The 12088-nt window shown below is 49.1% G+C and overlaps 1 protein-coding gene across 1 annotated transcript in view; it reads left to right on the top strand.

Moving 5' to 3' along the window:
* The first annotated feature begins 745 nt into the window (after positions 1-745).
* The window catches only part of GNAL (guanine nucleotide binding protein (G protein), alpha activating activity polypeptide, olfactory type), a 160956-nt gene continuing 149613 nt past the window's right edge, over positions 746-12088 (top strand). Inside the window, exon 1 of the mRNA XM_012649992.1 lies at positions 746-1067. Within this exon, the coding sequence (XP_012505446.1) occupies positions 746-1067 (322 nt within the window). The remainder of the gene's footprint in view (positions 1068-12088) is intronic.

The following is a 12088-nucleotide window of genomic DNA, read 5'->3' as shown; positions in this document are numbered from 1 at the left end:
GTCTCTTTGAGAAACTCTTCTAGTCAAACACAGGGGTCAAAGGACATCGCGATCCAGCAGTGGCGTCCACCACTGCTCAGGGTCAGAGGAAGTCCGCAAGGTCTTGCCCAGGTTGGTCTCAAACTCCTGAGCTCAAGCTGTCCTCCCACCTCGGCCTCCCAGAGCGCTAGGATTAGAGGCGTGAGCCACCGCGCCGGGCCCGCAGTGGTTTCCCAATTGCCCCAACAGCAGCTGCAGGTAGTGACGGCCCGGCCACTGCGGCACTGATTGCAGTTGCGCGCCAGGCTCGGACGGCGGTATTTACGGTAGCAGAGAGTCGCATGCGCGGCGGCATTTACGGTAGCCGGGACCGGCCAGGGCGGCAGTATTTACGGTAGCGAACGCTAGCGCGGGCGGCGGTATTTACGGTAGTGAGGGCTGGTCCGCCGGAGGCATTTACGGTAACCCGGGCCCGGCTCGCGGAGACCCGTGGGCTCGGCCGGTTCTCGGCGTTATCAGGTGATCTCCAGCCGCCGGGGCCGCCGCCCCCTGCGCCCAGCGGAAATGCACAATGGCCCTCGGGGGCGGTGAGGGGCGGTGGTCCTCGTTCCGCGCCCGCCGCGGCCCCGCCCCGCAGCCGGCGGCCGGTAGCGCTGCGCAGGGTCCGAGCGCGGCCCCTTCCTGCCCCTCCGCGGAGGCGCCGGCCTGAGCCCGGCACGAGGACCCGGCCGCCCGCGCCCCGTGCCCCGCGCAGCCCCGCGCCCACATGGGTCTGTGCTACAGCCTGCGGCCGCTGCTCTTCGGCGGCCCGGGGGACGCGCCCTGCGCCGCCTCGGAGCCGCCCGAGCAGGACGCGCCGCCCGCCCCGGCCCCGGCCCCGGCCCGGACCCCGCTCCCTTGGGGCGGTGGGACCCCGGCGCGCGCGCGGCCGGGAGCGGACCCGCAGGAGAAGCGGCGGCGCCCGGAGCAGTCGCGCGCCGAGGAGCGGGAGGCCGCGCGGGAGGCGAGGAAGGTCAGCCGCGGCATCGACCGCGCGCTGCGCGAGCAGAAGCGCGACCTGCAACGGACGCACCGGCTGCTGCTGCTGGGTAGGTCGGGGCGGGGCGCGGGGCGGGGGGCGCTAAACTCGGTTCCACATACTGTGAGTCCGGTCGTTAAGCTCGCTAGGGTGGCTTGTCCTGGCAGTGGTGACTTCGGTGCCTTCGCTGAGAACCCGCAGCCCGCGGTCTCGCTCGTGCCCGCCCTGCGGCTGTGGCGGGCTGCTCGCTTACCGCCCGCGAGCGCGCCTCGCCGGGCAGCGCCCGCGGCGCGACTGGTTCCCACGCAGAGTGTGTGGTCCGCGGGGACGTCGGCCTCCTTTCCCGCCACCGTCGCAGTCGTGCCGCAGTTCGTTTCAGGAGCACGAATGAAAGGAGGTTTGTAAGGCCTTTTAGCTTGACCACGAAGCTTTTATGCCAGTCTCAGTACGACAGCTGAGCTGTCTGTAGGTGTGGGTTGTTGCCCCTTGAGAAATCGCTCAGCCGCGGAGGACAGGACTTGTGTTCTGACGTCGAAGTTTGAAACCCTGGTGCTGTCAGAATGTTTGTTTCTCTTCGGAGCCAGCAACACAACAGTGGCAGGCCCCGGAGCTGTTCCCAGCTGCGTGCAAGAGAGTGGGCAAGAATTAGCTACTTGTTCTGCTGGTAGTGTTTTCTCACAGCTTAGCTTTAGCAAGTATCACATGTGCCTCTACGAATTAACAAACAGAAAACACTTCTATGCACTCTGCTATGGAATGAAAGGAAAAAAAAAAACATGAATTCTTGATGCCACTTGTTGCCTTTTAAATTCGAAGGCAAAATAGTAAGAAGATGTGGGCTTCTGATTCCAACTCTGCGACACATAAGTGAGAATAATTGTTCAGGTCTGTGCTCTGCTGTGCTCAGGGAAAGGAGCTATTCTGTGACTTTAGAAAGATGCCTGTTTATAGATAAATACAACTTAAGATCTAGAGAACAATAAATACTGAGTTGGACGAGACTCACCCACTGCAAGAATGGATAAGTAAAACAACATAAACCTAGCTGCTGTATTCTGGTGAGATATCTGAATTCTAAAGCAAAGGGAAATATGGAGGGAGAAACAAAGAACAAAAAATAAATATGTGGGTTACCTCAGAAGGGAAGAGGACTGACCAGCAACAGAGCCTCCTCTGCAGTGCTAGCTTCTAGAATGTGGTGGAGCAGATGTTTCCAGAGGTCTGAGGATACAGAATTGTAATTTTAGAGCTTCACACATAGTTAAACCATTGTTGGTATGTGAGGGTAAGGTAAATCTTCGGGATATGTATGGTGCCCAAAATATTCCCCTACCCACATATTTTTCTGGAAATAAATTAATTAGAAATTACTCTAGACAAACTTTTAAATATGCATCAGATTAAAATAACTCAAAAAGGGGAGAATTGTACTCAAGAAACGACAAAGAAGGATAAGACAAATAAGGTCTAGAATTGTGACAATACGTGTTAATGTGATTGTAGAGTTGAACGTAACTTCAAAAACAAAGGATATGTGAAACAGAAAATGCTTGATATATAATAAAAAATTAATAAACTATGAATCTCTGAAAGAAGTGGAGATAGGTTCCAAAGAATGGAATGGGAAACTCTAAAGAGTCAACTTCGTATAATACATTTTGAGTGACTGTGCTCCTTAAAGACCGTCTCGTAGCCTCATAGAGCTTATATATCAGTATCGTGTCTGAAATGACACTGGATCAAATGACTCACACTTGGCAGGGAGAGTGTATTGTATCTGCCATCCAAAAATATCAGTACTAAAACACGTACTGTTGAATTTTGGGCTGAGATTGTTTATCAGATTTTGTGTAGATCTGAGTTATGCACAGAAAGGTTCTTGGTTTCGTTAAGATTTAGAATAGGTTTAGCCGGAAATTTTTTGAATCATAAGCATGACTTATTGACCATTAATAATATCCTCAGATGCTTCCTTCTGCTGCCACTGTGTTTAATAGCCATTTATTTCTGTTCACTGACTCCATTCATTTATTCTGGAAATGTTCACTGAAAGCCTGGCATTTGGGGACAGATGACTCATATTCAGGGAAGGCACACTGCCTCCAGTGCCCTTCCTTACTCTGTGCCTGCTAGTTTGAGGCTAGTCCCCTAGGGAACTTTGCCAGAGTCTTCCAGTGGGAATAAATGTCTAACTCCTTGTGTTCCTGTGAATTCTGTTTGTGCCTCTCGTATAGCGCTGATACAGTCTGCGTTACTCCATGGTGCCTTGATGTGCTCTGACTCCCCCATCTGGTCAATCCTGATGACAGAGCTTTCTTTCCTGCACCGGACATAGCATCCTGTATGATTCTAGAGCAACAGCACAAGAATCTGGGGGCCACTGTCACAAGAGGAACTTAGAGGCGAGAGTGTTATGGTCCTGCTTTAATTTTTAGATGGAGCATCATTCAGGTGCCATGGCTGGGTTTTAAGGAGGTACCGGCATGAGATGGAGATAAGATGGAAGTTCCAGTTAGAAGGCAGCAGTCCAGACAAGTGATTGTGGGGTCCAAGCTAGAGCATGTGGCAGGAGTGGGGAGGGTGTGGGCTTGGGGAAGAGGTCAGATGACTGGAAGTGGAAGTTAGGCAAGGAGAGGGATTCTCCGATGACTCTGGCGTCCCAAGCCTGAGCTGTGTGTTAGTCGGCTTTCTTCTATACCAAAATACCGCAGGCTGAATGGCTTAAAAAACAGACGTTTACTTTCTCACAATTCCGGAGGCTGGAGGTGCAGGATAAAGGTGCCAGCAGGGTTGGTTTCTGGTGAGGGCTCTCTTCCTGGCTTACAGATGGCCACCTTCTTGCAGTATCCTCCCATGACCTCTCCTCTGTGTGTACACAGGAGAGGGTCGGGGGAGAGGGAGATTTGCTGTCTCTTCCTCTTGTTACAAGGATACCAGACCCCTTGGATTAGGACCCACCCTGGGACCTCTTTACCTTAATTGTGTCCTTAAAGGCCCAATGTCCAAATACAGTCACATTGGGGAATTAGGGCTTCAGCATAACTGGGGCTGGGGCCGTCAGTCCACAAGGGGCAAGGCAGAGCATGCATGCCCCTTCTAAAAGGGTTAGATGCATCCGAGCCTCATCCCATTGTTGCCTTGCGAGAACACAGGCCCAATGTTGCCAGGTCTTCTGGATTTCTAGAATGAGGTGGAAATGGCAGTTTTCATCTGAAACCTACTTATTTTTAAGCATTAGCTGAAATTAATAAAACACAATCTACGTGACTGATCAGAGTCCATGGGCCACTGATTGTGACATCTGATCTCCCCCAGGCCCCACAGACCTTTCTGCAGCCTGTGCACTGGACTCCGTTGGTGACAGCCCTGAGTCTGCACCAATTAAAAGCATAATTGACTGGGTATGGGGTCAAAACATTCAGTGACTGAACACATACAGCGAACAAAGTTGTGTTCACCATTCTTCAAGCAGGTTTTTCTGCTGCTGAGTTCATGGAGTTGTCATGGAGTAGATGCCATTCATTTTTCTCTACCTCTTTCATTGACTCTGATGGAAATTCTCTGTGCACCACATTCCTGGTAGAGAGGGGCCATCATGTCCCACCTAACTATTCCTTTGATAGTATTCCTTTTCCAGATTGTTACTCAAATTTAAAATGGTCACCTGTGGATAGAATTCATGTGTTCTTCCTTTATTCAATTGTTAATATTTCCTGTTACATCTTGAGTGTTTGTTATTTCTCTGTCAGGAATACATCTTTCAAGAAGGAAGTGGTATCTTTGGGACATTTGCTGGTTTTCTTTTGTACCAGAGTGCTGGCATGACCTTAGTCTGTGCCTTTAGTTGCTCTAAGAGGAAGTATGTGGTGTAGTCACCGAAAGAGGAATGTTCTCCACTCTAGGGTAAAAAAAAGGTGATGCCTACAGTGACCAAGAAAAGACAGCAGTTTTTGAATTGGGCGGTAACTCGGGCACATCCTCGTCATTTTGCTGTCTTCTTTTATCACCACAGCCTCCTATGGCGCCATGGCTTTTAAAGTCAGTAGAACTCCCAAGTGCTCTGGCTGTTCCTTAACTTTTCTAAACTCACAAAAGCATAACACATCCCTGTAGCCTTGGAAGAGAATGCAGTAAGGTTGTTGCATTTTATTCAAAACTTTTATATTGTATAAAACTATTGTCAACTACTGTATAAACTATATTAACTATAATTTGCTGTCATTGCTTACATGAAGCCTACTTTCATCCCAGGAATTTATCTTGTTCTTCGACCTGTCAAAACCTGGGAAGTTCAGAGCACTGTGTCAAAAATGCCCTCTTTGACTCGTAAACCCTTTCCTGTTTATAGCGACAATTAGTACCAGGCCTGGAAACAGACCCCAGCAGGATGTCAACCGCTCTTGGGTAGGTGTGTTGCTGGAATATGTGACCATTTTATGAATACTTGTCTCAAACCTTGGGGGGCTCCTATGACCCGCCATAAGCTACAGAAGGAGTGTGATGGTCAAGAACACGGCACTGGAGTCAGACAGACCCTGTGTGAGGTCCTCGTCCCCCGTTCTCCAGCTGCATGAGCTTAGCTAAACCTTCCAGAGCTTCAGCGCCCGTCCCAGTAATAACCCTAATGCCACGGGCTTACTGAGAGGATTAAGTGAAATTAACTGAAGTGACTTACATAAATTTAGGTATCGAGATTGCACATCCGCACAAAGCTCACCTGGCTGCAGGCGCACAGCCCTCTGTGGCGGGCGGGAGTCAAGCCCCAGCAGCCCGCCCTGGCGCACAACGCGGGCGAGCACAGCCAGTGGAGACACGTGCAGGGGTCCGGTCAGCAAGAGATGTGAGGAGGGGAACCATCGGGAACTAACGAGGAAGAGGAAGGGGCAGGCGCGGCTGTGGGTGCGGGCCAAGTGCAGTCTTGAGGACCTGGTAACTGAGGAGATGGAGGAAAGGAAGAGCTGGGGGCAGGGGACCTTGCCGAACCCTGAAGTAAAGCGGCGGTGACGTTCTCTGCAGTAAGAAATTTCAGAGGAGAGGCAGCTGGAGGAAGAGCCAGGTGAGGTCCATTTTAACCGTGTTGAGGCTGAGAGTTCTGGGGCAGCCTGGGAGCCGTGTCTGGGAAGTAGCTGGGCATTGGTCGTGGGTCTGGAGCTCTGGGAGAATGCTCGGGGGACACAGACATGCCATCCAGCACCATCAGCCCACTGGCCACGGGGGGACACGCCACCCAGGGCGGACGCACAGAGGGAGAAGGGAAGAGGCCCAGGACACAAGATGGAACGCCAGCTTTTCAGCAGGGGTGGAGGAGGAAGAGCATGAAGGATGGCAGAGAGCGCTGGGGCAGTGTCTCGGGACGAAGGGAGGAGTCAGCAGGAGTGCAAGGATGAGGAGGCCTGAACAGAAATCCATTGGGTTTTCAGGTTCGCGGACAGGTGGGTGCAGGAGGCTGGAGATTGGAAGGGACGGGAGGACACTGAGGTGGTGAGGGCGCCTGCTCTTGGGAGGACTTGGCTGCTGGAGGACAGAAGAGCTGGCCCACGCTGCTCACCATGCGCCACCCGGGAAATGGCCTGGGGGAGGCTGCAGGTGAGCCTGGAATGGTGGTTACTCCTGGGCGTGAGGAGGAGGAGGGTGGGTGAGGGATCGTCCAGTCTCTGCGTTCACGTGGGTCCCTGATAACAAAGTGATGTCTTTGTTTTGACACTGGCCGTGACTCCTCTGGCCAACCACAGTCCTCTACCACAAGTGACTTTCCTGTCGACACTGTCAGGGTAATGTGTCATGTAGAGTGAAATTCTAGAGTGGCAAGCAGATTTTTCAATTGAACTGAGACAAAGAGATCTAGTAAAGTCTCTAGCTTATTCAGTAGTCTATGAAAAGTTTCCAGATACAAGCATTTTCAGAGATAAGACCTAACTCCTGGGGCCTGAAATCAGCTCATGACACTACAAGCGATAATCAGGAGATTTCCAAAACCTACTGCGTGTGATAGACCAATAAGCGTAAGCGAAGAACCCTAAATGATTATTTCTTACCTTGCAGCATCCAGAATAATTTACTTAGTGTCTTAGATTTATTAACACTTAATATCTATTTTTTTAAGGTGGTAAACCAACTCTTTTAGTGAAAAACAGGAAAATTAGATCCTATCCGCTGAAGCAATGCTTTTAATTGTGTTTATGGGCCAGGTGAAGACTGTCCCCTGTTGTTCCAGAATCCCTTGCTGGGGATGGCCAGGTGGAACACACAGGCCTCAGGGCGGTGAACCTCCTCTGTGTGATACTGTGACAGTGGGCATATGTCACGGTACATCGGTCCAAACCCACAGCATGTCCCACACCGAGAGTGAGCCCCGATGGGACCGTGGACTCGCTGACGATGACGTGTCAGTGCAGGTTTGATTGCCCCGAATGCAGCTGTCCCTGGGGGATGCTTGGGGGTGGGGCTGGGCGCATGTGGGGCAGGGCGTATGTGGAAACCCTCTGGACTTTCCTCCCAATTTTGCTGTGAACCTAAAACCACTCTAAAAACAGTCTATTTAAAAAAATCCCTTGTTAGAAAAAGAGGTAGGTGAAAGATGTTGTCCTTGACTTCGGATCCGGAGAGGAGGAGCTGGTGGGGAAGGAAAGGGCGCAACTGCAACGAGCCTGTCCCAGCGCCATGAGCGTCAGGCTCACATACCCGGCAGGCTGACCACGGCGGGAAACACAGTGGCCCACTACTGAAAGCTGTGGTTTCTGAATAAAAAAGCATCCTTTAAAGACCTTTCCAACTGCAGTTCTGGGGGGCGGTAAATTATTCTCAACAAAGAAGGCCTCTAAAAGTGCGTCACTGAAGCGTCAGCACCTCCCTGGAGACGGAGAGCAGCACACGCACCGTCCCCCAGGCCACCTGGCATCTGCGTCGGCAGGAGGAGTCGGAAGATGACTACCTGCTGCTGTCATTGGGTGTTCTGCCTAAAGCCCTTGAAAACAGGGTGTTAGAGAAGCTTCCCGTCAAATTCCTCAAGAGTTAGACAGTTCTCTGCAGCCCTTCCTGCCACGACTCCATTTGCTGCTCTGGGGAAGTGTTAATACGCTGAGGTGCAGGTAAAGCCGCTGGCAGAGGATAAAGGAAGGATGCAGACCAGGCAGATCACTTCTCTAACCCTAGCAGAAGGGACTTAGAGAAGATGCAGGATCGCACCACTGTGCTTTGGATTAACCTTCACCAGGTGTGTTTTCCTCTAGTTAAAAAGTGAGTTTTCATTCTGAGGAAGTGAAATTCTCCCAGGGGAAGCTTGGGAAGAGGATGTTTTGGCATAACAGGAAAATGAGGAGTGATCGTATCCATACCTTGAGTTAAAGGGAAAGGTCACTGTTCATCGAATCCCTTGTGTTACTTGCCAAGCATGAACATTTCTGTTTCTTGAAGCATCCGTTATGTGCCAGGTGCTCCCCTGGGTAGCCAGAAGTACCACGAGGTAGAGGGCACACACATTCTCAGCCCTGGAAAAATTCACAGTGTAGTCGAAGAGAAATGACAAGAATCTAAAAGAAAAATAACAATCTGCGTATGCTCTAAGATAACTGGCAACAGTATGGGTCAATAATATTATTACAGGGATTCACGCAGAATCTCTCGGTAATATGACAGGCGTCCCCTTTTGGGGGGTGTTTTATTAGTGGGGAAGTACAGGGGAGGTAGGAACTTGACTGCTTTGATGTTTGCACATAAATGCATACTGCCGTTGTTGGCCTTCAAGGTGAACTGTTGGCAGAGCAGTTGTGAAACCTGAGTTTGCACCTGGCAGCTGGTTTCCTGTTCATCAAGGAGCGGCTGAGAGAAGCCTTATGTACCCGTAGCTCCCAGGATGTAGCGGCGATGTGGAGCGTGTTTACCCCTGGAACTGATGGCTCAAGAGGATGAAGAAAGTTGAGCAACAGCGTGTAGTGGTACCAGACGAAAGGAGATTGCTCCTTTTATTGCCAGCCATCAAAGTGCTTCACAAATCAATATGAGAAGCTGCATTTTATAAATTGTGCCAGAATGGGAGATTGGAGATTGTCTGTAACTCAGCATGAACAAAAAAAATTAAAAGTTTATCCATGTTTTTTAAAGAAATCTATGCATTGTGAAATTCAAGAGCTCTTATTTGACCAGAAACACTGTCCACATTAAAGCAATGAACACTGTTTTTTAACCACTGATATAAGAACATAAAATTTTTTAAAAAGTTTTGATTACAGTGGGCTTTTTTTTAGTTGTGCTTGAAGTGTTTTAAATTAAGTGGAGGGGCCAGATAACTAATCCAGAATCAGGTATTCTTCCCTGGACAGTCATGTGTAGGACTTTTTTTTTTGACTGTAGAGTTCTAAATTAATGCTCGTTTCTGTTACAAGGTGGAAGGGAATCGCTGTGAGGAAGGTGGGTAAATGCTAAGCCACAGCATGGAGCCTTGAACATACCTGTAGAGAAGCACTTGCGTTCTGCAGGCACTTCCAGGAGCATCTAGAGAGTGCAATTTCGAGTCTCCTGGCCGGGAGGCATAGGAGAAGCACAGGTCAGAGTGAGAGTCACGGAGCACACGTTTACCTAGACCTGTACAGTGTTTCATCTTCTGGGAAAGAGGGCACGGGAAGTAGGCCAGCTGCAGGAGTCTGTGGACACAAAGCTCACCGGCAGAGCAAGTAGATAGCGGAGCAGGACGCAGCAGGCAGGGGCGGCCCAAGGGAGGAATCAGGACAGAATGGGAAAGTAGGTGCTGATCCCAGAGTGCTCAGGCCTCCTCCTCCCTCGTCACCCCCAAAGGTCAGTGTAGACAGACCACAGCCCACACCTCTCCTGGTAAGGAAGCCAAGAACAAGGCCAAAGCCAGCACATCCCAAAGAATGAGTATACGCCACAGGTCAATCAACTCTTTGATTCCTAGAACAACTTGTATATTGAGAAGGATGTCAGTGCTGTGCTACGGGCTTTCCATTTGTCTATTCAGTAGCAATTATAGACATTCGGTAGCACATCTACCGCGTACCAGGTTCTGTGCAAGTGGCAGTCTGCAGACGCATCCTCAGGAGCTCATGGCCTTGTGCGGGAGACAAAGGCACGAGCCAGTCAGTGCAGCAAAGCCAGCCTCTCGCAGGCACAGAGGACAGGGAGAGAGCGGCCACTGGGACAAGGGGAGGAGATGGGCGTCTCCAAGAACCTCCCACTAAAAAGAAACAAATTTGTAGAATGTATTTGCTTTTAAAGTTGACACATTTGATAAACCCCTGCCATTTCCAGGGACTTATTGGAAAGCAGAATGTTAAGGTTCCACTTGGAGCGAACGAAGAACAAAACACTCAGCACGTTGTCCACAGTGACGTCGAAATTCTGCATTGCTTTTAAGTCTGTTTTGTTCAAAGTCTAGTTCGGATATGCTCTGGGTGACTTATGCGACGTATGAGAGGGTGTCCCTCTTTTTTAGGAAATTTAGAAAACTGTTTTTTGTTATTATAAGTTTTCGTTTTACAAAGAAATTCAGTGTGCTGAAAAGAACCAGTAAAATGTAACGGGATAAACAGCCATTTGGTGTCTTTCTTTCCTTCCTGTGCCAACAAGGGACAGTTATGTGATTCTTTATATCTGAAATTATTTTAACGGGTACTTTATCTTGGAATTATTTTTTAATGTAATAACATACTGAACATCAACTATTTGGTAAGTGCTGCATAGAACTGAAACGCGTGGAGATGCAGTTGATCCAGTACACTTTGCTCTGCCTAATGGAGGATGTTTGTTCAATATGCAGATCCATTTCCCTCTTTTGGTCTAATGATACTTTCTCAGAAGTGGTGCTCTCCCCGTTTGGGCTGGCGCGGTAGTGAGCTCAGAGCGTGGGAGGGCCGGGCGGATGGTCTCTCGCGCAGTGCAGAGCGCAGGAGCTGTTGAGCCGCGTTGAGCTTGTTGCCTGTGGGTGGGTGAGAGGGTAGAGGGAAGGGAGGGCGGTGCACCCCGGCTTGTGGCGTCAGAGGGAGGCATCTTAGCGCTGCCCACGGTGTCCAGCTCCAGTCTCTCCCTTCACCTGAATTCCTATAAGTGTTCGTAAGTGCAAACAGTCCCTGATTTTAATCAATTATAGCCAAATGTTCATTCAGGAAATTAGAGGATGGGTTTCTAGAGTAATCTAGAAATCCTGTTATTCAACCTGCACTACAAAAGCAGCAGCAATGGTCTGCTTCTGTGAGTTTGACTGTCACAGATAGGCCATGGAAGTGGAGTCAGGCAGTGCTTCTCCTTCTGTGACTGGCTTGTTTCACCTAGCATAGTGTCTTCCAGGTTCACCTGTGTTCTCACATATGGCAGGGTTCTCTTCTTAGTTAATGCTGAATAGTATTCCATTATATGTATGTACCACATTTTCCCATCCATTCATCTTTCAGTGGACGTTTAGTTTGCTTCCATATCTTGGCTATCGTGAATAGTGCTGCAGTGAACATGGGAGTGTAGATGTCTCTTTTGAGATCCTGATTTCAGTTCTTTTGAGTATATACCCAGAAGTGGGATGGGGGGATCATATGTTGGTTCTATTTTGAACTTGAGGAACCTGAATACTGTTTTCCATAGCAGCTGCACCGTTTTACATTCCTACCAGCAGCGTACAAGGGTTCCAATATCTTCCCATCCTCGCCAACACTTGCTATTTTTTGTTTTTTCATAATAGCCATCCTAACAGGTGCATGGTGATATCTCACTGTGGTTTTGATTTGCATTTCCCTGATGTTTAATAATGTTGAGTATCTTTTCATAATACCTTTCGGACATTTATTTTTATGCCTACTTAAATCTTTTGTCCATTTTTAATCAGATTATTTGCTTTTTGCTATTGAGTTGTAGGAGTTTCTTATATAGTTTGGAGATTAATCCCTTATCAGATATAGGTATATTCTAGAGATATTGCAGGTTCAGTTCCAGAACAGAACAGTAAAGTGAATATCACAATAAAGTGAATCACATGAATTTTTTTGGTTTCCCAGTGCATATAAAAGTTACGTTTACACTAGGCTGTAGTCTCAAATGTACAATAACATTATGTCTAAAAAAATAATGTTTCTACCTTAATTTAAAAAT

The sequence above is a fragment of the Propithecus coquereli genome, unplaced genomic scaffold (genome assembly GCF_000956105.1).
Source record: "Propithecus coquereli isolate 6110/MARCELLA unplaced genomic scaffold, Pcoq_1.0 Scaffold308, whole genome shotgun sequence".
NCBI classification, from domain to species: domain Eukaryota; kingdom Metazoa; phylum Chordata; class Mammalia; order Primates; family Indriidae; genus Propithecus; species Propithecus coquereli.
Note: the sequence above shows the minus strand (reverse complement) of the source record. Positions and strands in the feature narration are given on the sequence as shown.